At 39.2% G+C, this 27380-nt stretch overlaps 1 protein-coding gene across 1 annotated transcript; it reads left to right on the forward strand.

Annotated features, from left to right (window-relative positions):
• The first annotated feature begins 2467 nt into the window (after positions 1–2467).
• On the forward strand, positions 2468–27380 carry LOC149804825 (galectin-7-like). Its single transcript, XM_089945064.1, has 4 exons — positions 2468–2626; positions 25027–25109; positions 26248–26467; positions 26974–27380. Exons 1-4 carry the CDS (start codon positions 2606–2608, stop codon positions 27097–27099), a joined length of 450 nt encoding a protein of 149 aa, XP_089801190.1. The 5' UTR covers positions 2468–2605; the 3' UTR covers positions 27100–27380.

Genomic DNA, 27380 nt, shown 5'->3' on the forward strand with positions numbered 1-27380 from the left:
GGCAAAGGAATCGTTTAATGGTTTAATGCAGCATCAAGTCAATAAAATGAATAAAAAGAAATGGCTTTAGAACAAAATCTACTTGGCTACGTAAAACAATACATAGCAGGGAATAAATCTCTATGAAGTAGATGAGACCTTTATATATATATATATATATATATATATATATATATATATATATATAGAGAGAGAGAGAGAGAGAGAGAGAGAGAGAGAGAGAGAGGGAGAGAGAGAGAGAGACACACACACACACACACAGAGAATGATAGCATATATCATATAAGTTTCTGGCACACTGAAATTATTTTTCTGGAATAAAAATTAAGACAAATCCATATAAGAAAGAGTTGCTAACAAGTGCGATTTCGATACGTAAAAATATATCATTGTGTGCCAGAGTTATTACGTTGCATACTACTACAGTCCAAGCCACAAAAATTGAAATTGGGTAAGAAAGCATTATATATATATATATATATATATATATATATATATATATATATATATATATATATATATATATATATATATATATATATACACATACATACATACATACATATATATATATATATATATATATATATATATATATATATATATATATATATATATATATATATATATATATATATATATATATATATATATATATATATACATACATATATATATATATATTTACATACATACATATATATACATATATATAAATATATATATCTACATATATATATATATATATATATATATATATATATATATATATATATATATATATATATATATATATATATATATATATATATATATATATATATATATATATATATATATATATATATATTGGAACGATCGGTCTATCCATTATCTGTATTTATATTAGTTCTTTTATTTTTCCACGCCCGGTCACCATCGGCCCAGCTCATGAGAAAGAATTTTATCGAATAATCAAGCTCTGAAGATGAAACGGCGCGGAAAAAACCTTGGATCAAAGGCCGTGTTTAAAACACTCTTAATAGCGTTGGTATTTTGAACAGAATGAAATACAGGGAAACTGACTCAAATCGTACCTTTTGACCTATATTTATTAATGGCTAGCAATTCAAGCAAACTAAGACCAAGAATAATAAATTATCTTCCGCAAGAAATTCTCATGCAACCATAAGTCCGATATGCACATCGGCGGAAGAAAATACCGACAACAAGGCGGACGAAAACTATTTGTTCCAGGAAGTTTGCTGACTCTGACAATGTGCGCCACATCACATTTTATTTGAAATAAATGTGATATTGGACGCGCGTATGCAAACATACATACATACATACATACATACATACAGTTAAGACGACAAGCATGGCAGGTTTTTTACATTTACTGTTTTAAACAGAAATGTATAAATGCAAGCATCAGGAAATGACACTTAGATGATGTTACGGGTTATGAAGTATTACTATCAGTCGTACGCTGCTGTAAATGAATCAGACATGAAAAATGATGGAATGTGTGTGGGTGGCAGGGATGGGGCGAAGTTTGTTTCACGTGTCTCCTGCTAAAATTTTCACTGAAAGAAAACCACGAAATGCAGTTGGAAAGTAGGGGCACTGGGATGGCGCCATCAAATACTTTGACCAGTGAGTTCTTCAGTCAGTCGTCTTAACTATCAATAAATCCGCGTAACCGACTCATTTTAATAATAACATTTTGACTAGATGCTATTAATAAACTTTACAGAAACAAAAACATCATTTCCCTGGCTCACAGTCAGTGAGCAGCCGGTCTGAGTCGATGTTAGACCAGTGTTCATATGCTGCTGTGGTGTTTGCCCGAGAAGAAATCATTCCACTCATTGCCTTAGTACTTAATAGTTTAGCATATGTCAATGTGCCCTTAGTGAACTGTATGCATTATCTAAGCACATGCTTCAATGTTGCACCCATATGCTACAGCGAACCACGGTGGCTCAGGGATTAGCGTACCGGACTCACGACCAAAAGGGTGCGGTTTCAAATCCTACCATCGGACCATTGAGTCAGCTACAGCTAGGTGTTAAATATACCCCACAGTACTGGGGGATTGTTTATCGATCAAGCATAAAACACCCCAATGGGCAAAGCATGTCTGGACACCAATCGAAATACGTACAATCAATTCCAACTCTTCTTATCGTAATATCCATTCAGAGCACGCATTGCTGGAGGGAACGTGCTGTGGATTCATATTGCGAATGCGCTTTTATTAACTCGATTAGCCCATTCGTTTCAATGTTGATGTCATGTGGGTATGCAAATAAGCAAAGCAAATATGACTTTTAGCATGAAAACCTCTTAACATTTACATATACCTAAATCTTTAAAATAAACTGTCCCACATCAAAGTTAATCTCTCCATCAAACCGCGAGCGAATGGTATAGGAGGACACGCCCATGCTCAACAAATCCACTCATAGTTATATGCATATGCTGTGTCAACATCTCACGGCATAAATATATAATACCAGGTGAGGCCGAAGTTGTTGTCGCTCTTCTGTTCAACCTCAAAGCATCCGCTCGTGACCCTGAGACGTGGTTTGATTGTTGTTTATAAAGACAAAGACAGAAGATGTCTACGCACAACAAGCCGGTAAGTTTCCAGTTTTTATCTTGCGTGATTTTGTACGTACTGTTCATGAATATTTGACTTTATTTCAACTTGAAGAAACATTAGTTATTTTCATTATGATGTAATTGTTAAAGGAATATTATAGTAACATTAATGAATACACAGCACACCAAACACGTAAATATATTTCACAAAACTACAATGATCGTCATTACAACTGCGCATTAAGATGATATTTGCTGCCTCAGTTTATTTCATCTTCATATTCAGTATGGAATAGACGCACAATGCAAGAATACGTGTCTGATCTTCATATTCAATATGGAATAGACGCGCAATGCAAGAATACGTGTCCCATCTTCATATTCAGTATGGAATAGACGCGCAATGCAAGAATACTTGTATCATCTTTAAAACAAAGCTTTCGTTTAGAACATCCAACAATTTAAATACAAATATGCGGCACACCATATAGTTAATATAATCACATATTTGATTTTAAATATAATCTTTATCAACTTGTAATGGATGTTAATTATGAAGCTATTATATACATTAAATAAATATTAAGCCTACAAGGCTGTATGAATTTCAAAGTGTGCATGTATGTGTGCTTATATAGATGTGTGTATGTAAGCATGTATTTGTGTAATTAAGTCATTACGTAAGCAATTAGACGGGCAACTTGTAGAATAATACCCAATAAATTAAAATACTTGAGAAAAAATATACATATAGAATCACATGAGAGATTAAACTCACCGGAAAGGATAATATTAAAAGGAACAACGATAAAGAATATCATACTAAAAAAATGCAATCTACTTGGAAAAATTGGATTTGTTTACTTTTGAATAGTTTGTGTGACATGAATTATCATATCAGTTCTTCCTTGCATCACTGGGAACAGTTGTAAATAACATTCATAATTATTCAAGACTTAATCAAATCTACAAGCATATTGCCGCGGGAGGTCGAGTGGTCGAAAGCGCTCACCTTTACCGATGACTGCCATTTCAGCTCTGTCCACGTGGGTTCGAGTCTCGGGCTCGGCCAGTGTGGTTATGTGAGATAGCTTGCCAGTAGCTTCCCGTGGGTCCGTGGTCCTTACTGTTTTTTTTTTTCCTGGGCTCTTCCTCCACGATTAATACTGACAGCCATGTATATCCTATCTTGCGCTAAAAAGTGGCATTTAAACCAAAACAACTACATCGTTAATGCCAACCCTTCTTCCTTCTTATAAATGAGATCATGCATAAAAGAAAGTTTTTCACTCTCTTACCCAACAGGATGTGACATAGACTATCGTCAAACATAAATTCCACTGCGTCTCTACTATTTCTGTTGGGTCTATTATTTCTCCAACATTTTTTAAGTTTCCAGACACGAGTGGATGAAGATCAGTATGGACACGTGCATAATGTACAAGGTCTGGTTTCGAATCCGGTTTTGGGGTGGGGAATGGAGCAGGTGCCCTTTTGTGAGGGCGCCCATGATACAATATGCCTTAAGTATAAAACAAATGACGTTTATCAGATTCTATAACCAAACACTCCATTGTAGATAGGTTGCGTACACATTGCCCTTAATCACTCATACCATTTCCTGGCTGAAACAAACTTGGGCCAAATCCCTGTTGAAAGGTTTTGTCAAGTAGGGTTTCCTAATCATTAACTCGAACGGTGTGTGTTTATTGTTTAGCATTTGACCACCTTTCTATATTCAGATATTTCTTACCTTCACTCCTCGATTGTAAGCATATCTGTATATTGATTGATTTAGCTCCTCTGGACCGTAGTCCGCCTTAATTCGAGATAACAACAATTTTATTTTTGGACTCTTTTTCACTCCACTGCATGCAATATCTCTGATTTGTACATGGACTGGTTATAATGCATTATTTGCATGGTTCATTGCTTGTTTTGTGACGGGGGTATATCAAGCAGCCGATTGCTGACCTTCATTTTCTGTATTATTTTTGCATGTCTGTCTTATTTTCACCTGTGTTGCTTTTTCTTGCTGTCGGTATCACACGATGTGATGTAGTGATACGGTCTTTCATTCTGAACTAAGATTTTCTACTGTGGGACGAAGTTGGCTAAACCGGCATTGCTGTTATCTTGCTCGTCGTAGAAAAATCTTTTACGAGGCTCTTGATGTTCGTTATCAAATACAGTTTAGTTCGGTGTTGTATTAGGTGTAGTCATTGGTATTCAAGAAAAACTGATAATGAAACTGTATGAAATTTATAAACTGAAGTTGAGATGAACGAATATGCTCACTTACGGTTTCAGTTTGTTCTTCCCAAAATCGTTTGATGGAAAAGTGCCCTTCGACTGATCCATATCACTAGATTGTCCAATTTGTTGCAGTCTTTTTACACAGTTCATACTGTCGTTTTTACTCGTTTTTAACAAACCTAGGTATACATACCCTCATGTCAGTAGTTTTACCATCGCGTTATCGAAATATTAAATACCGCATCGTCTGCTTAACTTTACTTCATTGAGCACTATCGGAACGCGATGTCATCTCACAGTTTTTCATGTATGTATGTAGGTAGGTAGGTAGGTAGGTAGGCCGGCAGGCAGGTAGGTAGGTAGGTAGGAATGTACGTACAGACGGACTTTGGCATGGGTGGATATATGGATAAAGAAATGTATGTATATATTCGATGTACATAAGAAAATTGCACCGTGTGATTCACTACTGGATAAGAAAGTTATTTTCAAAATCGATAGCAGTGATTAAATATATAAAATTATCTGAAACTCTAAAACATTCTGTACAAATGTAACGTCCTTTCTACCCCAGCAAATTGAAATAAAGGAACTTACTACGAATACTTTAGAAATAGTAGAACAACTCATTGTTTTTCTGGCAAAGTGCAGGTCCGAAGAAAAACATCATACCTGTTAAACCGTTTGCAAGTATTAATATGACGAAATATGCAATCAGTGGTGAAATTTACTTGACCTAAACAAAAAAGACTAGTCTTCACACAGATCAAATGGAACTGTATTCCACCAAGGTCACAAGCATTGACGGACTAGAATTAAGATATTGAAACTATCAGCTGAATTAATGTCCTTAAATCAATATTGACATTTCCCAAGGGAAAAATTTCCTATATATATGCCCTGGTCTAGATTTTATCCTACTAAATATCGACTTTAAGTCTCCATTTAGTACACTTTCTAAAGTTGTAAACTACAAAGGGAAGTGCACACTTCCTTATTTAAATAAAAATGATAAAGACAATGCGAGCACATACACGTTTTGCAGCCTAGATTCTGTGAAAAACGATCGTGCCAAACAACTTTTGTTGCACATATTATTTAGTGGCTTACAAGTTTCAACAAAGACATAATTTGGGCAATCTGCCTTTTCAAAAAGAGCTTTTGACCTGGTTAACTAAACTTGATGTCGTCCTTGCGGCAATATATCTATCCAAACAGGATGCATTCTTTTCGATGGGCGACCTAATGTCATTTTGGCGAAGATTCACTTACCTGCAACTTATCTGCCCCTGAATAGCTAAGGCAAGAGACAGAACGGACTGGCAGCCAGTCTATTAGTTAATCGTTAAATTCTCCTTCAAAAAAAAGAAAAAGAAAATAGAAACAATCAACATATGTACATATATTGTCATTTTCTGTTGCGCCTGATTTGTCTGTCTTCTCCATTGCAAAAGTTAGAGGATAGTTATTAGCAACGCTATTTCCAGTTAAGCTCCTTTATCACCCGTAGCTGCCAGCGAGAAGATTTTTTCGTTTATCTTGAGTATTCATACACCAAAAATACGTTATCAGCAATACATTGTGCAAGTCTCCTACACATCGATGAATGTGCATCTTTTATTGATTAATAAGTGATTGTTTGGAAGAGAAACTTTGATTGTCTCATTAAATCAAGGTTGCAAGGCCAAGCTGAGTCACCATTGCGAGAAAATGTTATTGGCGCACGTAGTGATTGTTTAAGCCGATATATATATATATATATATATATATATATATATATATATATATATATATATATAACAAGAGAAACTAGCGGATTGTCTCCCATGTCTTCCGACGATGCTATTAGGGCAGTCTAACTCATGGATCTATTTCGGATCATAATGTGTGTGTGTGTATGTGTGTGTGTGTGTGTGTGTGTGTGTTTCATTAATGATTCGCCTTTTTATTCGAAAACTGATACTAACCCTTTTTGCTGATGACACAAAAATGTATACGGCTAGATCAAACATCTATGTGATCAAGGGAAATTTTAGACAGACATACTTAATGCTGACTGGCAACCTGTGTGAAAAGTTACAAAAGAAATGATCAGCAAATCTAATTCTTCACGTATGACAGTAGTGGTTAGTGAAAACCCTGATAGAAATAGAGACTTTTCGTACGGATTAGCAATGAAACGCTTATGATTATAACAGAACCTCTTGGGCGTTTACATACAAAACACTTTTGCAGTGGAATCATTATATCGATCACTTTTGCATGATGACTTTTTGAAAAATAAATCTACGTATATTCGTTCAAAATGACAAACTTTTAAATTATAAATTATATATATATCTTGTATTCACACGTTTATAACATGCGTTGCTTTGTTTAATTAAACCTCACATTACAAGCAAATGACAGTATAGTATAGTGTATATATATATATATATATATATATATATATATATATATATATATATATATATATATATGTAAATGGCTTTGCATTAACCTTGGGTGTAGGTGTTATTCCGAGATGAATAAAACACCACCTTGACCTTTCGTTTACAAGATCCAACTTTGCAGGCGTAAACACGCGTTATTGAACCCAGTTGGGAAGGTTCAATATCAGCTCACTTGCTGCTTGTAAATTTTGTGTGGGAAGTTTTATTACAAAGTAACCAAGATGAGAGCAGGATAAACCGAAGTGTTTTTCCCATGTTTGTTACTCTTGCCACGCTTCAAATGACATGCATTTAGTAGATTGAATGTACCTGGATTCAAATGGCTCCCCGCTTCATACTACTTGCGAATCATCAAAGTGTTCGCCGGATCAGTCATTTTCACAACGTGATTCACACTTTTGCCAGCTTTGTTTCTAGCATTGAAAAACAAATCCCAATAGCAAACAAATCCAAACAAATAAAACTTAAATGCAAACGCAGTCTGATTAAAATCAATATTTTCGACACAGCTAAGATTTGTTAGGCACCGATACAAGTTGGTGTCCTCGTAACTTTCAAACTCTTGGTTGAGTTCATTTCGGTAGCCTTGCAGATAATGACTTGAATTTAGTGTTGGGAAAAGATATTGTTTTTGCAAAATAATACGCTTTAAATCTCGTTTTTCACTTTGAGCAATACGAAGTCTGTAATTTGAATGGCGAATATAAAGGTAAACCCAATGCGAACTCGTACATATACCTATTACATCAACTCAACAAAAAGCAGACGTCGATTTTCCTCAGATCGAAATATGACTCATGATGAGGAAACACTATAGATCTCATTCAAGCGTGATTAAAATGTAACTCATGATTAGGAAACATAACTGATCTCATATAAGCTTGATTGAATCGTGACTCGTGATGAGAAAACACAACGGATCTTGTTCAAGCTTGATTGAAATATGACTCACGACGAGAAAACACAACGGATCTCATTCAAGCTTGACTGAAATGTGACTCATGATGAGAAAATACAACGGATCTTGTTCAAGCTTGATTGAAATGTGACTCATGATGAGAAAATACAACGGATCTCATTCAAGCTTGATTGAAATGTGACCATGATGAGAAAACACAACAGATTCCTTGAAAATGTGAAACGCATAAGAATATGTTATCACTATTTATACTCATTAGCAATAATTATATATATATATAATCATTTTAGCATCCGATGTCTATGTTTATTGGTTATCGTCGTGGAAGTTATGATGTCATCGAGTTAAATTAGTTAAACTCGTCGATCATATAATTGTGCAACAAAGTCTTAAAAACATTTGAAATCGTGTTTTTCAGAGCAAAATTTTTCAAAATAAATAAATAAATATAGGAGCTCCGGATGGCCGATGGGTGTAAAGGGTTCCCTTTACCGATGACTGCAATCTTATATATGTCCCAGTAGGCTCGAGCCCCTGGCTTGGTTGTTGTTGTTGTTGTTGTGGGGTTTAACGCCATTTTTCAGCACGATAGGCTATACATGGCGGCCAGTATTAATGGTGGAGGAAGAACCCGGAAAACCCCGGAAAGAACCACCGACCCACGAGAAGCTACTGGCAAGCTTTCTCACCCCTGGCTTGATCAATGTATGTATGTATGTATGTATGTATGTATGTATGTATGTATGTATGTATGTGTGTGTGTGTGTGTGGGGGGGGTATTCCCAAGACACTTAACTCATATGTAGATCACATAGACCTACTTACTATTCACGAATTAATTTAGTCATTAAAATTCATTGCAGACCACTCCGTGGGCACTAACTAACCAAACCATACCATTGATATTACACGTCCTATCTCAATGAAATTATGGATTATGTTTTGTGTCTCTCACTATTCTTGTACGGCTAGGCTAAATACAAAATGTCCGATTTCTTAACATTTCTACTGCGAACTGTAAGTTTTTTGTTTGTTGCTTGTTTGGTGGTGTTTTCTGAAAAATTATTATAGTAAAAACTCATTCTAAATGTTTCAAATCCATGGCTTGCATATGTTCAAATTGTTTTGTTGATTTTTAAAACTTGATATAAATGACATTGTAAAATAAATTCTGTCGAATTGATAAGATGTGCCTTATGATTTGATCATTTGATTCTCATACTAATAATCATGTCCTTACAATTTTACAGTTTTATTATTCATATGAGAAATACTAAAAAGAATCATTGTTTGTAATAAATTTGGCTTGAAACGGTCAGTTTAAATTCTATGTTTCTGCATGTCATTTTTATGATCTGGTATAAACTGTTCATATTGGTTATTATTTCTATAACTTGATCATTAGTACTTTTCAATCCGCTCAATCATTCACTCCTTGTAAGACCTAATGTCATCAAGCAAGTCATTCACTATTATCGGCTTGAATTTCATTTGATTAACAACGCTTGGACGAATCGGCTGTTGCCTTGCAGTCAAAATGAAACTCTTTTTCTCCCGTCCCGCAATATATATATATATATATATATATATATATATATATATATATATATATATATATATAGAGAGAGAGAGAGAGAGAGAGAGAGAGAGAGAGAGAGAGAGAGAGAGAGATTGCAAGCTGACTTATTTTTAGTTCTCAGGGTGGAGTCTTTTGAAAGTTAAATATTTAGATATATTTAGGAAGAGAAGTCAATTAATCCTACGCCTGGTGGATAAAGATAAATTCCCTTGCCTGAGGGTAGTAGACAGATATATGTCTCAGATACAGTGTGAAGAAGCTACTAATTTATAAACGCTCGAAACATCCATCCATCCACACACAAATATTCACATACGCACACGTACGTACGTGCATGCATACATACATACATACATACATACATACATACACACCATTCCGGTGGCCTAGTGGTTAGAGCGTCCGCCTCGGATGTGGGAGGTCGTGGGTTCGATCCCCGACTGAGTCACACCAAAGACTTACAAAAATGGTACTAACAGCTGCCTCGCTTGGCGCTCATCATTAAGAGGTTAGTGTTAGGACTGTTTGGCCTGGTGTCAGAATAATGTGACTGGGTGGGACATCATGCTCCATGTCTGCGGCATGATGTCCCAGTGCTAGACATCACTGTAAAACTAGCACATTGCAGACATCGTAGCGATATGGCTGAAAAACTGTTAAAGCTACGTTAAAAGTACAAATCACATCACATCACATACAGACATATACACATACATGCATACCCAGATACACACATACATATATACATATACACACATACATACATACATATACACACATACATACATACACACATACACACATACACACACACACACACACATACATACATACATACATACATACATACATACATACATACATACATACATACATACATACTCTTGTTTTAACATTTGGCCATGAAGAAAGGTAAGAAAATGTGTGTCTACTTATGACTAAATATGTTTTAGCAGCAGGGGGGGCGAATCGGACATTTTGTCCAATCGTTATTTTGCTTAATTATTACTTTCTGCACTCAGCGGATCCGGTGTCGTCAGCGCCTGGTAAAAAAAAAACGACGTCGGTCCATCCTACACGATGGTGACGTCATTTGGTTTAATTAACACCTTCTGCGCGCCGATCCCCAGCGTCGTCAGCGTCCGGTAAGCACATCGACGACCGCGTCGATGTCATCGCCCCCCCTGCTGCTAAGAAGTTATTTACAATGAAAATTATTTACAACTAACCGAATATTTGGTCAAGTCCGATACGATATCGTGTGCGAGGATCATGTAAATTTATCGTTACGAATCCATGTGGGGTCGACTGAGCATGACTAAAAAAGTTTCGAAAACCATTAAAGTCCATGTCACCGCCGCACCATGTCTGCCAAATATTTCGTAGCGTGTGTGTATCAACGCCGTTGAATACAGCAAGAATATTACAGTTGTCTCTGATTACTTTTGGAATCTGAGTATACCGTTGAGTGACATATATCACGTCAGTGTTTTTATGCCTGCCTCTGGAAAATATCCTAGCTGGGTTTTTTTGATTGTCTAACATAACATCATCGTACACGACTAGATTGTTAACGTCGCCATCAATATCATCAATACCCGGTGCATCATTGATATCTGTAATAAACTCGATGACATTTTTTTTAGCGATCGCTGATGCATTCTCGTTGAAATCTTTCAACACCTCGTAGCATCGTTGATCATCTACGCTAGGAGCAACCAAATACAACTTATCCCACTTCATCCATCTCATTATTAAATTGAGTAACAATTGCGTCTTGCCGGATCCAGATGGTCCGATGATAATCATCCGGATCGAGTTTGGTAACGCTGCAACATGCTTAACTGGTTCTCTTGTTTTAGTCGCCGAAAAATCAATTATATTCATATCTCTATACATAAATTATGGATCTATATTGTGTGAAGTGTAGAGTACGTACTGGCACAAATGATATGACAACCGCTACAACAAGAAATAACAGATCGGCCCTTACTGGTAAGTGTGCACAATGCGGTACAAAGAAATTTAGATTTATTTCTATTAAACCCGGGGATGTTTTAAAAAAAAGCGAGGAGGTGACATCGCAGCCAGGTTATCAAAACTCCCCGGAACACCGTGGGCAAAGTATCCAGGAGAAAAGCACCTCCCAGGATATAGCTACTGTGGCCCCGGAACACGATTAGATATCAGACTCGATGATCAAAATCAGCCCAAACCCGGTGAGTATCCAATAAACGCTATCGATAAGGCGTGTCATGTTCATGATGTTGCTTACAAAAGTAGCGATCTGCAACAGCGTCATATCGCGGATGTAAAATTAATTCACGCATTAAATGCTATTCCTGATAAATCCGTCAAAGAAAAATTAGCCTCATGGTTGGTAAAATCGGCTATGAAAGGTAAATTAATGATTGGAAGCGGAGCTTCTCGCGCTGGTAATTGAATACGCTAGCGTTTATAATAACAACATGGAATCCATCTATTATTCTCCGAGAGGATACTGGAAGGGGAAGGCCGCAATTGGTAAGCTTGCAAGCGCTGCAAAGGTAACAAAGACCACTGCGGCTAATTGGTTATCCAAACAGGCTATATGGCAAATCTATCTACCACCGCCTAAACAAATCAACTTCTCGCGCTTTGATGTCAGCGTACCTAATGAAGTTCATCAGGCTGATATACTATTTTTGCCGCATGACAACGGTTACAAATACGCGCTAACCGTAGTTGATGTTGCGAGTCGATACAAACAAGCGGAGCCGTTAAAAACAAAGTCAGCAACTGAAGTAGCCGCTGCGTTTGAAAGAATTTATCGAAGAGGCCCTCTGCGCTGGCCAAATCTATTACAAGTTGATCCCGGTAGTGAATTTCGCGGCGCTGTTTTATCAACGCTGAAACATCATAGCGTCGCGATACGACGAGGTCATACTGCGCTACATCGTGATCAGGCAATTGTTGAACGATTCAATCGGACTCTTGCTGAACGGTTATTTGGATATCAATACGCGAAGGAATTCATCCAAGAAAAACGATCTCGTGAATGGGTCAAAAGGTTGCCAGGCGTAATTGCAGCGTTAAATAACGAGATTACCCGAGCAATCAACATGAAGCCCAGCGACGCGATTAAATACGAGTATATACCCGGAAAATCAAAAATAAATAGCGTTTCCAAGCCGATTCTCGGCGATGTTACCGTGAGATATCTGTATGAACCAGGAGAGCTTGAAGGCGGTAAAAAAAGGGCTACCGATCCTATTTGGAGTGTTACCACACATAACATATCAACGATAACACGATCAACTTGTAGACCACCGATCTATAGACTGGATTCAACTGCTCCTCAGCGCGGATTTACACGCGAGCAACTACAAGTGATACCTAACGATACTCAATTGCCCCCACGTGGTCTTAACTAGCGCCGTTGCGTCTATTGCACTCAAGACAGGTCAACCTCACATTGTTTTTGACATGACCGAGACTGTTATCGATCCTATCCACGGTAAATTGGCGAGTGTCTTTATCCGAATAACGCCAACTCATTATACAATTGCAACTCGCGCAGTGATTATTCTGTTGTTGTCGTAGCGAGATTATTAATTCGGCATCAATATCAAAACGCCGCTGTTTTTTATCCTGTTGGCGGTAACCCGAGAGTTTTCTATTAATGACGCTTGCATCGATAATGTCGTTGTCGTCACTGACCTTGTCAGCGACTCCGTCACTGACTCCGTCAATAACAATTCTTCGAAGCTGATTTATTCTCCGTACTCGGGACACTGCAAGATAGACTAGATTCGACCATTCGATGCGATTATCAACTATCCAAACAACTGTGTCCGTGATGGTTAGTCCCTGCGAGGAATGTATTGTCGTTGCGTATCCTAGCGTCCACGGGGATTTATCAGCACGTAGCGCGTCCTCGACGACGCTGATATCAACGAGCACGATATCATTCAGCACGAGAATTTGTTTTTTTGTCCACGACGCTGTCGGGGCTGGAATTTCAACTTCAATGTTCTGCCGCCGTGTGTCCGCGGGTCTATAACATAACGGCACTGGACGCGTTGGAAACTTTTCCTTATGCAACGTAAACAACTTCCGCTGAAGTGTGTCTCTGACTATCTTTCTACTCGCTACAATCAAATCGTTTGGTTTCCATGTTTCCCAGAATTCATTCAACGGCGTTTCCGGAATCACCTCGCGGATTATTTCACACTGAACTCTATCCGGCTGTAATCTGATTAGTTTTTTAACCTCGCGCAGTTGTTCATCAAGTGCTCGGTAATCAGTATCGGTTTCTTCATAATAGTCCACAAAACCCCTTAACCAATCATGTGGACCCTCGCCGACAAATGGTGGTGGTTGGCCATGGTCCCCACACATGATTACCGCTGTATTCGCGCGCAGCAACCACTCAAGAAACATTTGTAAAGTATCTAACGAAACAGTACATATCTCATCCCAGATGATAACTTCAGGAATAAATTTTTCACCCATTCGATCAGGAGTCCACTCACCGCCGCTGTATCGAAAAAAGCTGTGATAAGTAACGGCGTCAACATTTCGTTGTTTTATCTCTCGCGCTAGTCTATGGGTCGGTGTAAGCACGATTATACTTGCCCGCGTTCGAAATAATTCAATTGCCCGAGTCGTCTTTCCTGACCCGCCACAGCCGCTTAAATAAACCGTCTTGTGTCTACAAATTGGATCAGAACACGATGGTGCATTAGACCATTCTGACAATTTATCACCGCGTAAGTAGTTGTTCTCAACGGTGACATCTGCTGACGGGGAATAATCGCGTCGTATTTCATTTTTAATTCTCCATGTACCCCAACTCTCGTCCGGACTAGTAAACTCGGCTACGTTTCCCTTATACGCTACGTCAATATAAAACGAATCAACTGCTACTCTAACCGCGGTATCGGGGAATCTATTTATCATCGAGAATAAATTGATAGCGGCATAACCCAGCATAGACGCCCTCAAATGCGGGTATGCTGGGCTGTCTCCATCGCTGTAGGTAACAACTGTACCCAACCTCGTTCCATTGGACAAGAAAGCTGTTTTGCAGTTCACGTATCTATTTTTTGCCACTGCGTCCTTGATTACGAAATCATATTCTGCGTCATCTATAATCAGCCGACTGACAATCAACGAAACTAGCATGCTACAATCAATCATATACCGTAGCAGCGCTATTGGCAGCCACTTCTTTTCAGCCATGTGTCTACCGATCCAAATATAGCAACAGCGATGGAGTCCTGCCGCGAATTCAAATGATACTATGCGAGCGAATCCGGTTAAATCAAAATCAGGCAGTGGTCCATTAATAGCAACACGAGTCATTTCATGACTGGGGTGTCCAAATCGTCTAAAGTACTCGGCGGCGGATCCATACCCGAGAAAACTCGCTGGATAACAGGCAACCATATCAACCGAGATCATAGCGTCGCGGTTGTATTCAGTGTTCCATAATCCACCGTGATAATACTCCAAACAACTGGATTGTACATCCGGCAGAAATTCCTTGCGCGTTGGTCTCCACGCATTTTTCCTTGCTGCAACATGAGCCGCAACCGATGGAATCGTAAAACAATTTGTTAGCAGTTGTTCATCATGCTCCTCAAATTCTATGGCGGTTTTTTTCATCCTGTTGTGAAATGCTTCAGTGCGATATAATTCACCGTTTGGCCTTACAAACTGATCAAAGGTATCCGCATCGTTTTCAGCGCTGCGAAGTAACCACACTGATACAGGGTCGTTTTTACACAAGTAGGCAATAGCATCAAATAGTTTCCTCTCCGCGAGAAAACCGTCCTTGGAGAATTGTTCTCCCAGGAATTCTTCGGGTATATACTTTACTGTTCTATTCCGTGGAAATATTGTGATCACGGGCGTCCATGCGTGTTCGTTATGATCGATAATTTTGATTGGGGCTCCCTTTGATTTGTACTTTGATTCGTGTAATACTTCACCGGTTATCGTTGTAACGGTTATTGGAAATCTCAGCGATGTTTCTAATCTCGCTATGTCGCTGATGGTCGCTCCACGCTCTTTTACGGTTAGTTCCCACTGGTTGATTTTGCTACGTCGTAAATCAGTCAATTTGTTTCCTCGACATGCATTTGTAAAATGCTCTATTATTCGTTCTGCTACACAATTTATCCCCGTTGACTGTTTCATCGGTTTCAGTTTTCCGATATCAGGTTTCTTATTTAACGGGTATATTCCATAAACAACTGCTGTTTCAGGATACGCTCGTTCATAGTATGGTTTGTCAATTCCGGTTAACAACCCCGGCTTGGAGTCGCGGCTGACAGTGACTGTTTTCTTGTCGCTGAAAACTGGTTCAAATTTATCACGTATGATCCAATCGCCTGATTCCACCCGGACAATGAATTTTACTCTGAAGAAATACCTTTTACTGTCAAGTTGTGATATTATCATTGCTGCGCGGTTGTCGTTCATGGTAGCATCAACAACACCATCAATTCGAAATGTTGACCAACTATGAGATGCACCATCACGTTTGAATTCATTGATACAATCGCGTATTTTATTCAACAGGGTTTTATCGTTTATTAACGCTTTTGGTGTGTCCTTGAGGACTCTATCGAGATTGAACTTAATATTTTTCCAGGGCTTAATTACTGCTAATCTCTCAAACTCATCCATATAATTAAAACAAGTATTTAAATGAAAGAATATAGTATAATGAATCACTGCAAATGGTTGATGATTGGGTCGACAACCCCGTGCAATAAATCATGTAGAGGTGAATTCTGCGGGTATCATTTACAAAGCGTTCGTAATGGTTCTCTTGGCCCCCTCCCGTGCTTGGTTTGTCACGTCGGTGTAAGAGGAAAATCGCAGTTGTGTATTAATTGTGGCGGAAAGCGATACAGGGAACTAAAACGCTATTATGACAAGCGAATTAAAAACGCCGTCATTGACCCCACCGCCGATTTCGTCATTAAAACCCCCCAAGACTACGTTGAAAGATTCATAATTAAACCAAATAATAAATTAGACAAGTAGTATTATTATACAAATGGACCAAGAATTTCAGCCGCATCCCCTGGTCGTCAATTACGAGGCATCTCGCGACGGCATTGTTAGAAATCGTAGACTGAAGAAGCCGGTTGGATGGAAAAATAATCAGGGGTATTTGATGTTTGGTGCCGGAAAAAAGAAGTATTATGTTCACAGGATTGTATTTGAAGCATTCAACGGATTAATCGAAAATGGGCTTGTGATTGATCATATTAATAATAATAAGACTGATAATTCTCTTACAAACTTGCAAGCTATCTCGCAAAGTCAGAATACCAAAAAAGGCCAAACCGGTAAATACCCAAAGAAAGCAAAACCCGTAAAGTCATTTGATACAACAACTCACGAGGAAAAAATATTTCAGTCGATGAATGAGGCAGGAAAATATTTTGACATTTATATCGCCTCAATACGATTTGTTGCAGAAGGAATACAGAATTCAGCGATCTCAAAAAAGACCGGGCATAGAATTCGATTTTCATATATAACAGAAATCAGCGAGTGATGAAGTCACCGGCGCCTATGGCGCTGACGAGGTCACGTCTAACGAATTATTAAACACCTTCGGAATTGATACACGGGGTTTCATTTTTCTTTTTATTTAAAAACAAGATGTTTTATAAGAATAATGAATATCGAAGACATCAATAATATATTAGCCGAGATTTCAAAATTAAAAAATCAAGGAATTGAATTATCTGATGGTCTCGACAGTGAAAAAATATTATCCGATTATGAGATTATTAACGAACAGTCGAAACGGGGGCGTTTTACCCTGGCCCGCGAGTATTTTTTTATAAAACGATTACAACATACGATTAATGAGAACCTGTACCACAATGACGCAAATGCATTCATTGGACTATTCACTGCCGTTGAAATAATACGAAAAAAACTCGGACGTGTTTATGAACGACGCCGGGAGATTTCTAGTAAGATCAAAAACATTAGAAGGATTATAGACGAAAACTCCGTGGAGCCCCCGATGGTACACTCGGCGGAAAATTAGAAAATTGCGGATCAATTTACAATAATGGTAGGTGAATCACTTACTACTCGGCTAGCCAGAGAGCGGCTAGCAGCGCTTAGAAAGTTTATACCGTTACGAGACAGAGTGAGAGAGAAACTTCAAACGCGACAACAAATGCAAACTGATTTTGCTGTTGGAAGTGAACAGTTATTTGCCCCGGTAACTAAAGCGACTAAGGATGTTACGGCGGTAACTGTACCCGTTCTTGGTGCGCTTGAAAAGATAGCGGCAGAGACAAAACAAACAAAAAGGTCTTTAGAAACACTCCCTGCAAAAATAGCGGCTGCTACAACACGGAGGCCACCACCACTCGCTATAACCGAACCACAAGAACCTTATGTTACAATGGCCGACGAGGAAGAATTAGGTGCTACTGCGAAAGAACCAGAAGAAGAAATACCCGAAGAAACACCAGAAGAAGAAATACCGGAAGAAAAAGAGGGGAATATACCCCGTATTGTACTCAAGAAGAGCACAATAGATGAAATTAGAGGCTTCAGCAACAGGGAAGAATTAATTAATTTTGCTGCCAACAATTTTGCTAAGAGCATACGAGATAAGAAGCATATCAATAGCGGTTACGAGAAAAATATAAAGTCGTTAAAGGACTGGGCAAGAATAGTGTATTTAGCGAGTAAACATAAAGATGCATTACCACATCGTAGTAAATCCGATTACGACGCATTCCACAAGGAAGTTAAGAGTATAACACCAAAAAAAGGAAAAGGATACTCTGTTGGTAAAGAATCCTACGGCGTTACCTGTCCTAATAGTGTTCTCAGTGATATATCACGGCTGGAAGTACTAATCGGAGGAAAACGAGCCGGAAATAACTCTCCGGAAATAATCAATGAGGCCGCTGATATTTGCAAGCGGTTATTTGCAGGCGGTATTATGGACATTAATGCATATCGAACGCTCATAGACGAACTCGTGGATGATTAATTGGAAAACTGGTGTTTTTAATAAGGATGATCATACACTACAACCATGATAAACCAGTACTCGTCTACGTGGTAAACTCGCGATTGCCTATTTACCGCGCGTACTATGGAGATGGTCTCGGTAGCACCATTGCGGGGTTATTTACAAGAATGGCTCCAAAAGTAGCGCCGTTAGCCAAACAATTAGGAATGAAGGCTATTGATGTTATTCGTGATAAGGGTATTAGTGCCATTGGAGATGTTGCCGGAAGGGCGTTTTCTGCCGCACGAGACAAACTAATGTCGTTGGTGAAATCCAAGAGATTTTCAAAAAGAAAACAGAAACCACCGGTAATGCCATCAACGACAGTGATGCCTGCAAATGTCAGTAAAGTAATAAATAACGCCGTGGAAGAAAAACTAGAGTCGTTGGCGACGACTCAGTCGTTGGCGACTTCGCCATCCGCCGATGCGGCAACCAACGCGCTCATGAACGCGATAGCGGGGAGTGGTTTAAATTCAAAGAATTTACGACGAAAACGACGTTGATGGATTTCAATTGAAAACATCAACATGATAAATAATAGAATGTTTGCGCGAACCGCTGATCCCGCGTTTGATATGGACGCCCCAGTGCGCAGGGATGATTCTGTCCGTGATTATCAATTTTATTCTTATTATGCAGCGCAACCCGACCTACGATCGCGAATTGAACTTCAAGTCCAAGATACCAGTAAATATTTTTTGCCGTGTGAAGCGTTTATCGAAATCGAGGGAGAACTCGTGACAAATGCCGCCGATAATGCACCATACGCAGATGACCATCGTGTTCGAGTTGGCTTCGTCAACAACGGTATCATGGCGTTATTTGAGAGCGCCAGATATCTTATTGACGGGCGAGAAATTGAATCAATAGAACGCGAGGTTGATGTTGCAACAACGATAATTGGGTTGGCGAGATACTCGGATGATTATACAAGATCGGCGGGCCCATCTATGATGTTTTCGAAGGACACCACCAATAACGCTGACCATCTTCAGTACGTTAACGTGCTGGCGGAAAGAGATACCGCAGTTGACCCACAGGCTGAAGCAGCCAATCCAGACCGCAGAGCAAGACCAGGCGCTAATTTCAATATTATAAAAAGCACCAACAATGATTACAATCTAGGATTCGCAGCACGAGTAGGAATGTTGCAAGGACCACGCCGACAGTTTTCATGCGCGATTCCACTCCATCACATATTTGGATTCTGCAGAAATGTCAGAAAAGTTGTCTATGGGGCTAAGCATACAATCGCGCTGACGCGAAGGGGCGATGATAACAATGCAATATGGCGTGCTGCTGGCGTCGCTGCCGGTAAAGTCGTTTTAACTAAAATGGCATTGTGGATGCCGGTGCTGACTCCATCAGTTACCACGGAAGCACGATTGTTAGCATTTATGGAACAGGGAGGGAAATCGTTGTTGAGTTGGCTAGCGGTAACAACTGATGCTAAAGAGGATAACGTCGCCGATACGTTTACATGGCACCTGGCGTCAAAACAGGGTGTTTCAGCCCCGCGTCATATATTCATAGCGCTGCAGAATAGGGAACGATTGGGTAGTCAAGAACGCAGCCATATGATATTTGATCAATTAGGAGTCAGGGATGTTTCGCTGAGAATAAACGGACAACAGGAACCATCCGAGGATATACAGCTTAATTACGGCGACAACCATATCGCACGTGTGTATCATCGATTGCTGTCGTATATGGGTCGTGATCAAAACGTCGACACTGGTTTGCAAATATCACAACTTGATTTTAAAAACCTGTATCCGATTTATTATTTTTCGCTGGAACATCTTGATTTAACGAGACAATCCGTCGTTGATATACACTTCCGAGCTCGTATAGCCCCGGGTGGTGTTAATTATAGAGCGGTTGCTGTCATTCTCAGCGATAAATCAATGCTGCTAGAAGGCGTTGGTGGACGAATGAGAATCGTTGATGCGCCAGTGGAAAACATGTAATTGAAAGCACAAAACGCGTTTACAATAAATGTCGTATAGTGTCGTCAGTGTAGAGTTGACTGATGGTCAAGTCAAGAAATTACGATCAAAGTCGGCTAAACAATGCGGAACCACAATAACGCTGAAGCCGTCACAGATGGCAGGTGGTAATCATAAGATATCGTTGACGGCGCGTCAAATAAAACATTTCAATGATGCGATGAAGAATAAAAAGGGTGTTCAAATAGATTTTTCAGCCGCAGCAATTAAAAACATGGAAAGGACCGGTGGGATATTTCCACTGTTAGCTGCGATTCCAGCGTTGATTGCCGCGGCCGCACCAGCAGTGGCTAAGGCGGCGGCGTTAGGAGCCGTTGGTACCGCGGCGGGGATGGCATTGAAGAAGGCAACCGGGAAAGGTTACAAAAAAAAACGACCCGTGGCCGGAAAGGGTCTAAGACTACCGGGAACCCCGTATTCATGGTACTCGGGAAAGGGTCTAAGACTACCAGGAACCGTTTATTGACTCGGGAGTCAATGACTCCCATGTCTAATTTTGATTTAATAGGCGCCGCAAACGCGCTAGCGATAAAAAACTTCAGAGGTGTTTTTATGAGGGATCAATTACCGGCGGCCCCAAGGAATACTGAAACAGGCATAATTAACCTCGATGGGTCCTCCGGAGCGGGAACTCATTGGGTTGCGTACGCGATTGATCCGCGTGCAATCGTCTATTTTGATTCATACGGGTTAGCCCCGCCGAAAGAGTTCATGCGGTATGTCCGGGCGTGTTCAGCCCGGGCGTGTTCAGCCCGGGTTTTTTATTCCACGCTGCCAACACAGCGATTAAGTGACCCACCGATATGTGGCCGTGAGGTATTGAACGTACTCGCGGCGATTTCATCATCGCGGAAACCACCTCATGTGGTTGTAAACGAATACACTAGTGGGGTTGTAGAAGCTCAACGGATTTTAGAGAATAACATTTACAATAATAATGATTGATATCTGGGGGCGACCGGTTTCGGCGCTGAAACAATCCGCGGAAACGACCGCCGCCGACATAAAAAAACTAATTGAGGATGAAATCGCTGATATGTTGAATCTAACAAGTGTTGACCCGGGCGAAATAGTTGTATTTCAAGACCGCCAGGGTAAATTGAAATCCGGTAATATGTCACTGAATGACGTTTTAATACGACAGCGTGATGCCGCCGAGAACGCTATCGCGCTGTATACCAGCGACGGACGACTCAGACCAGGTAAACATATAGTGGAGATAGAGAGAATAATAGAATTAATCCGAGACGGTACTATAAGGTTGAATGAATCCGTGATCGAACTTGACGCGCATGTGAAAAAATCTGCCACCGAGGTGAAAAAATCTGTCACCGATATACAACTCACTACCGCTAGTTTTTTTGGAACCCCGACGGTAACCGAACCGAATCTTGCAACAATAAAAAATACTATTTTGGAGTTTACGACGCTGTCGGGCCAATTTACATCGTTACGAAAAAATGTTAACAGGATCGATGACAACTTTGATAAATTCCTTGGTAAAAAAAATGCCAAACCGGATGAAATCACAATAACTATAAATGATATCACTGCGTATGGACAGGAAATAGAAACAATCAAAACTGATGTTACAACGATCATAAATAATATGGACACGCATGAACGGGAAATAGAAATAATCGGCGCTAATGTTGCAACGATCATAAATAATGTAGACTCGCATGGACGGAAAATAGAAACAATCAAAACTGATGTTACAACGATCATAAATAATATGGACACGCATACACAGGAAATAGGAACAATCAAAACTGATATTGAAGCGAACAAAAAAAATGTAGACGCATATTGGCGGGGAATAGGATTAATTAAAACTGATGTTGCAGCGAACAAAAAAGGCATAGACGTGCATACATATGAAATAGAAACAATCAAACTTGATGTTGCAGCGAACAAAAAAAGTATAACCGAGAATACACGGGAAATAGAAACAATCAAAACTAATGTTGCAGCGAACAAAAAAGATGTGGACACGCATATACAGGAAATAGGAACGATTAAAACTGATGTTGAAGCGATTAAAGACGGACTACCGAGAGTAGCAGAGCAATTCGAAAAAATAAAAATCCCTCATGAGAACATCATCAACACAGTATACACAATTCGGCATGGATCATTCGATTGGACTCCTACACAGAATACAGTAAATATCACCGCAACTGTTAAGGGCATTTATCGATTGACACTGGTTTCAATGATGCAGTTTAATATATTATCGTCGAGTTCATCCGGGTTTAACAATACAATATCAACAATTATAGACAAGAACGCAACTGAACAGTTTACAATTTATGCCGTTGATAGAAATCTAGCCCGGGCAAACATTACATGGTATGTGGAATTTGCAGCGAATCTAAGTAATTAAAAACACTAGCTCTTTTAAAATAAAAATGACCACCAAGGAAGTTGAATCAGAGGTATCACCGACGTCACATCAATATCGATTCGATACCGCAAAAGAATTTTCCGCGAACTTGAAAACGCTTTCCGAACAATACCGTGTAAAAATAAAAAAATACCGTCGTAAAATAACCGCCATCGACGCGGTCGTGTACTCGGTGTCGGGTATAGTAGCTGGCGCCGGTGTTATTTTATCCACGGTGACCACGATAACCCCGATCGCTGTTCCAATCGCTGTCTCCGCAATGACAACAGTTGCTGGAGTTGCCAACGCAATCACTAGGAAGATATCATCGTGTTTTCAGAAAAAACTCAACGAGTATACAGTAAAACATCAAATAGTATCCGACGCATACTCGAAATTATCCGGGTTGATCTCGTTATCGATTGATAATTTGTTCGTATCCGATGTTGAATTCTCCACGATGGTCCAGTTATATAGCTCCGCGATGTCAAAAATCGAGGATTTTCAACTGGAAGCCGAAACCACCTGGTTGTTAAAATTAGACACTAAAAACAACGAATAATAATAATGTCGCTGAACCCCGAAGGGTCTCAATTACTTCAGCGGATCGCGGAGAACACCACTCCGGTACAAACAAGTATGATATCGATAACATCAACAAAACCCGAATTCAGTGTGAACTTCCCATCACCGGTTCCAGTAAAGGAAATAGCGCTGGCAAAATTGCGAGTATATCACAGTTGGCCTAATATCCGAGCGGACGCATTTAACGGACAACAACCTAATAACTCGCTGGTTTTTGCACGGACAAATAAACCCGATGGGACCCCAAACTGGGAGGAGGTTACAATACCAACTGGGTCATACCAAATAGAGCAAATCAATAAAGAATTTCAACGCAGGATAAAATCGATCACAGGAAAGGAATCAAAAATCGCTATTACGGTTCATGAACCGACGTTATCGTCGACGATTGAAATAAGCACACCGGGGTATATGGTTGATATTTATAACAGTTCAATAAGAACCATACTAGGATGGCCTGAGAATCCACCCGCGGAGACCCCCCCATCAACTATCCTCAGACACGATAACGGAGATGGTGGTAGGCATATTGCTCCATACAACGTAAATATCGCATCAGTGATAGCGATCAATCTAGTGTGTGATGTTATCGAAGGGAGTTATCAGGTGGATACCAAGCAATCAAATCAAGCTCAACAGGGGTATATCCTTTATTCGTTTTCACCAACAGCCCCTCCGGGATTTTTGATCATTGAGAGTCCGATTAATCCGGTCTATATGCGATGCCATGATCGGTTTTTAACGAGAATTAATTTCAGACTTACCGATCAGTCAAATAACCTAATTGATCTGCAAGAGGAGGAGTTAGTGATCACTCTGTTTGTAAGATCATTGTAAATAACTTCTTAGCAGCAGGGGGGGCGATGACATCGACGCGTTCGTCGATGTGCTTACCGGACGCTGACTACGCTGGGGATCGGCGCGCAGAAGGTGTTAATTAAACCAAATGACGTCACCATCGTGTAGGATGGACCGACGTCGTTTTTTTTTTACCAGGCGCTGACGACACCGGATCCGCTGAGTGCAGAAAGTAATAATTAAGCAAAATAACGATTGGACAAAATGTCCGATTCGCCCCCCCTGCTGCTGGGGGGGCGATGACATCGACGCGGTCGTCGATGTGCTTACCGGACGCTGACGATTCGCCCCCCCTGCTGCTGTTTTGCCTATTCAGACATCCATCCATTTTCTTATGCAGGCAGTTCCGTTTCACAAGAGTGTATCTCTGAGGGGAATCGACAATATCGTTATCAAGGGCAAAGTACCCCATGGAGCCCAAAGGTAAGAACGTAGAAGACATTTGAAGCCGTTTGCAGATGCTGTTCATCTTTTCGTCTATTTCGAATTCAGCTCGTTTTCGTCAAGCTTTACTCATGTATGGTTTTCAATACACTTGGATCTAATTACACTTGGATCTATTAAGTGAGATACTAGTTTACAGCTTTTACTTTTAGAAACATGTAATGATCAGCTATTAAGTTTTTCGAATGTAGGCTAAAATACGTTTAGATGTGAAATCCGGGGGTGCGTGTCGGCCCCCTCCCCCTTTGCTCTTTAGTATCGGCCCCCATGAATATGAGTAATTAATGCTATACAAATCTCGTTTGAAAAACCAAACGGCTTAAAACGTTGTGAAACACATTGTCTTAATCTCTTAAATTTTATCATCAATAACACTGAATAATATATTGATAGCCTTGCTCATGTTATTTTATTGATAATGGTTTTTAAAAAGTTTCCTTTTAAATTTAACTGGTAATATTGTAATTGGAGTGACTCAACGCGTAGATAGGAAGCAATTACATATACACTATACATAGCTTGATACTGCATTGCTCTATTAGAATATTCCGTCACTGGGCTATGTTCAAAGCCTGCATACTGTTTCATATTAGAAATTTCCATCATTCAGCTATATTCAAAGCTTGCATACTCTTTTCTTCGTTAGAATTTTCCGTCATTGGACTGTATTCGAAGCCTGCATATTGTTTGCTCTGTTAGAAATTTCCATCATTCGGCTATATTCAAAGCTTGCACAGTGTTTGCTCTTTTAGAATTTTCCGTCATTGGGATATATTTAAAGCATGTATACTGTTAGCTTCGTTAGAATTTTCCGTCATTAAAGCTACATTTAAAGCCTACATATTGTTTGCTCTGTGCAGCGCGTGGTTTAAGATCAACCAGCGCATGGGTCATTCGCTGACTTTTGTGCGGAATGCGTGAAGAGTTATAATGATATAGTTATGTACATTTTGTCTTGAATTTACAGCAGACCAAATGAGAATAAGTTTGCTCTTTCTTTCTTTTTTTTCTTTCTTTTTTCTTCTTCGAATGATAATAATAATAATAATAATAATAATAATAATAATAATAATAATTATTATTATTATTATTATTATTTCTTTTTTGTATCTTGCAGATTCAACGTTTGGTTACAAAGAGGAGGTGGGGCAGATCCGGAGCATGTGGCACTGGTAATTGATGCCCGTTTTAACTTTGGCTCGGACAAAAATATTATCGTCTGCAACGATCGAAAGGGCGGTAAATGGGGATCTGAAGAAAGAAACGCCAAGGCTTTCCCATTCGCTCATGGAGAAAAGTTCAAGATGAAGATTCAGCTTCACAAGGACGAATATAAGGTACTTGAAAGGCAGTTTGGTTTGTGTTTGTATTCATTCGCAAGTGCTTTGAAATTTAGAGATCTAAACCTGATGAAGGAAACACAGTAAACATTCGTTATTTTAAGCAATTGCAAAATGTAAACAGTTTTAAAGTCCATAGCATACAGGCACGTAACAGTGAACCTTTTACATGGCATACCAATTTCAACTTCTATATTACATGTTTTAGTGAAGACCTAGCTAATAGTGTATATCCAACGCAACTTCGTTCTCCGAGAGGAAGTATTGGTAAGCTCACATACGTTTGACTATACCACTATCGGAGGCAGAATTCTATCAGAGGTTGTTTTTTTCTACTGTTGTCTAATCACGGTTGATATCATCATTATTAAATAGCTGTCAAAATATTAAACAGATTATCATATCAACCGTTACATCCATATACTGGTTTTAATATGTCGTGTACCAATACCTGTAAAATATATTTTTTTTTTACAAATTTGTTAAAATCATTTTTGTTTCAGATTCAGATTGGCGAACATGATATCAAGGAATTTCACCATAGGATGCCCGTGCACGATGTGGATACTTTGAGAATTGATGGAAATGTGGAGCTTGACGAAGTTAAAATTGAATCAATATTGAACTAACCAAAGATTATCGAATAAGATCTTCGAAATAAGAAAACTGCACAATGAATCAGTACAAAAATGGAGAATAACCTTATGGCAATTAATTTCAGTTCCGAATCCCTCATCAAGTTGAAGTCTTTGGTTTTGTCACTGAACTGTAAAGATATAATTCGATTTTTTAAAAAATATTATGCTTACTATATGTTACACATATTATGCAAATTAGTACAAAATGCCATAATTTCCAACTATATATGTGATCGCGCATCAAAGCAATAAAAGTATACATATTAAATTCA

The sequence above is a fragment of the Sinohyriopsis cumingii genome, chromosome 2 (assembly GCF_028554795.1).
Source record: "Sinohyriopsis cumingii isolate HCF-2022 chromosome 2, ASM2855479v2, whole genome shotgun sequence".
NCBI classification, from domain to species: domain Eukaryota; kingdom Metazoa; phylum Mollusca; class Bivalvia; order Unionida; family Unionidae; genus Sinohyriopsis; species Sinohyriopsis cumingii.

What these genes read in the sequence shown, in the direction of transcription:
- LOC149804825 (XM_089945064.1), top strand. Translation starts at nt 2,606, where the DNA reads ATGTCTACGCACAACAAGCCG. An exon ending in GTACCCCATGGAGCCCAAAG is followed by an intron (nt 25,110 to 26,247) that starts GTAAGAACGTAG and finishes TGTATCTTGCAG; the next exon opens with ATTCAACGTTTGGTTACAAA. An exon ending in TTCACAAGGACGAATATAAG is followed by an intron (nt 26,468 to 26,973) that starts GTACTTGAAAGG and finishes TTTTTGTTTCAG; the next exon opens with ATTCAGATTGGCGAACATGA.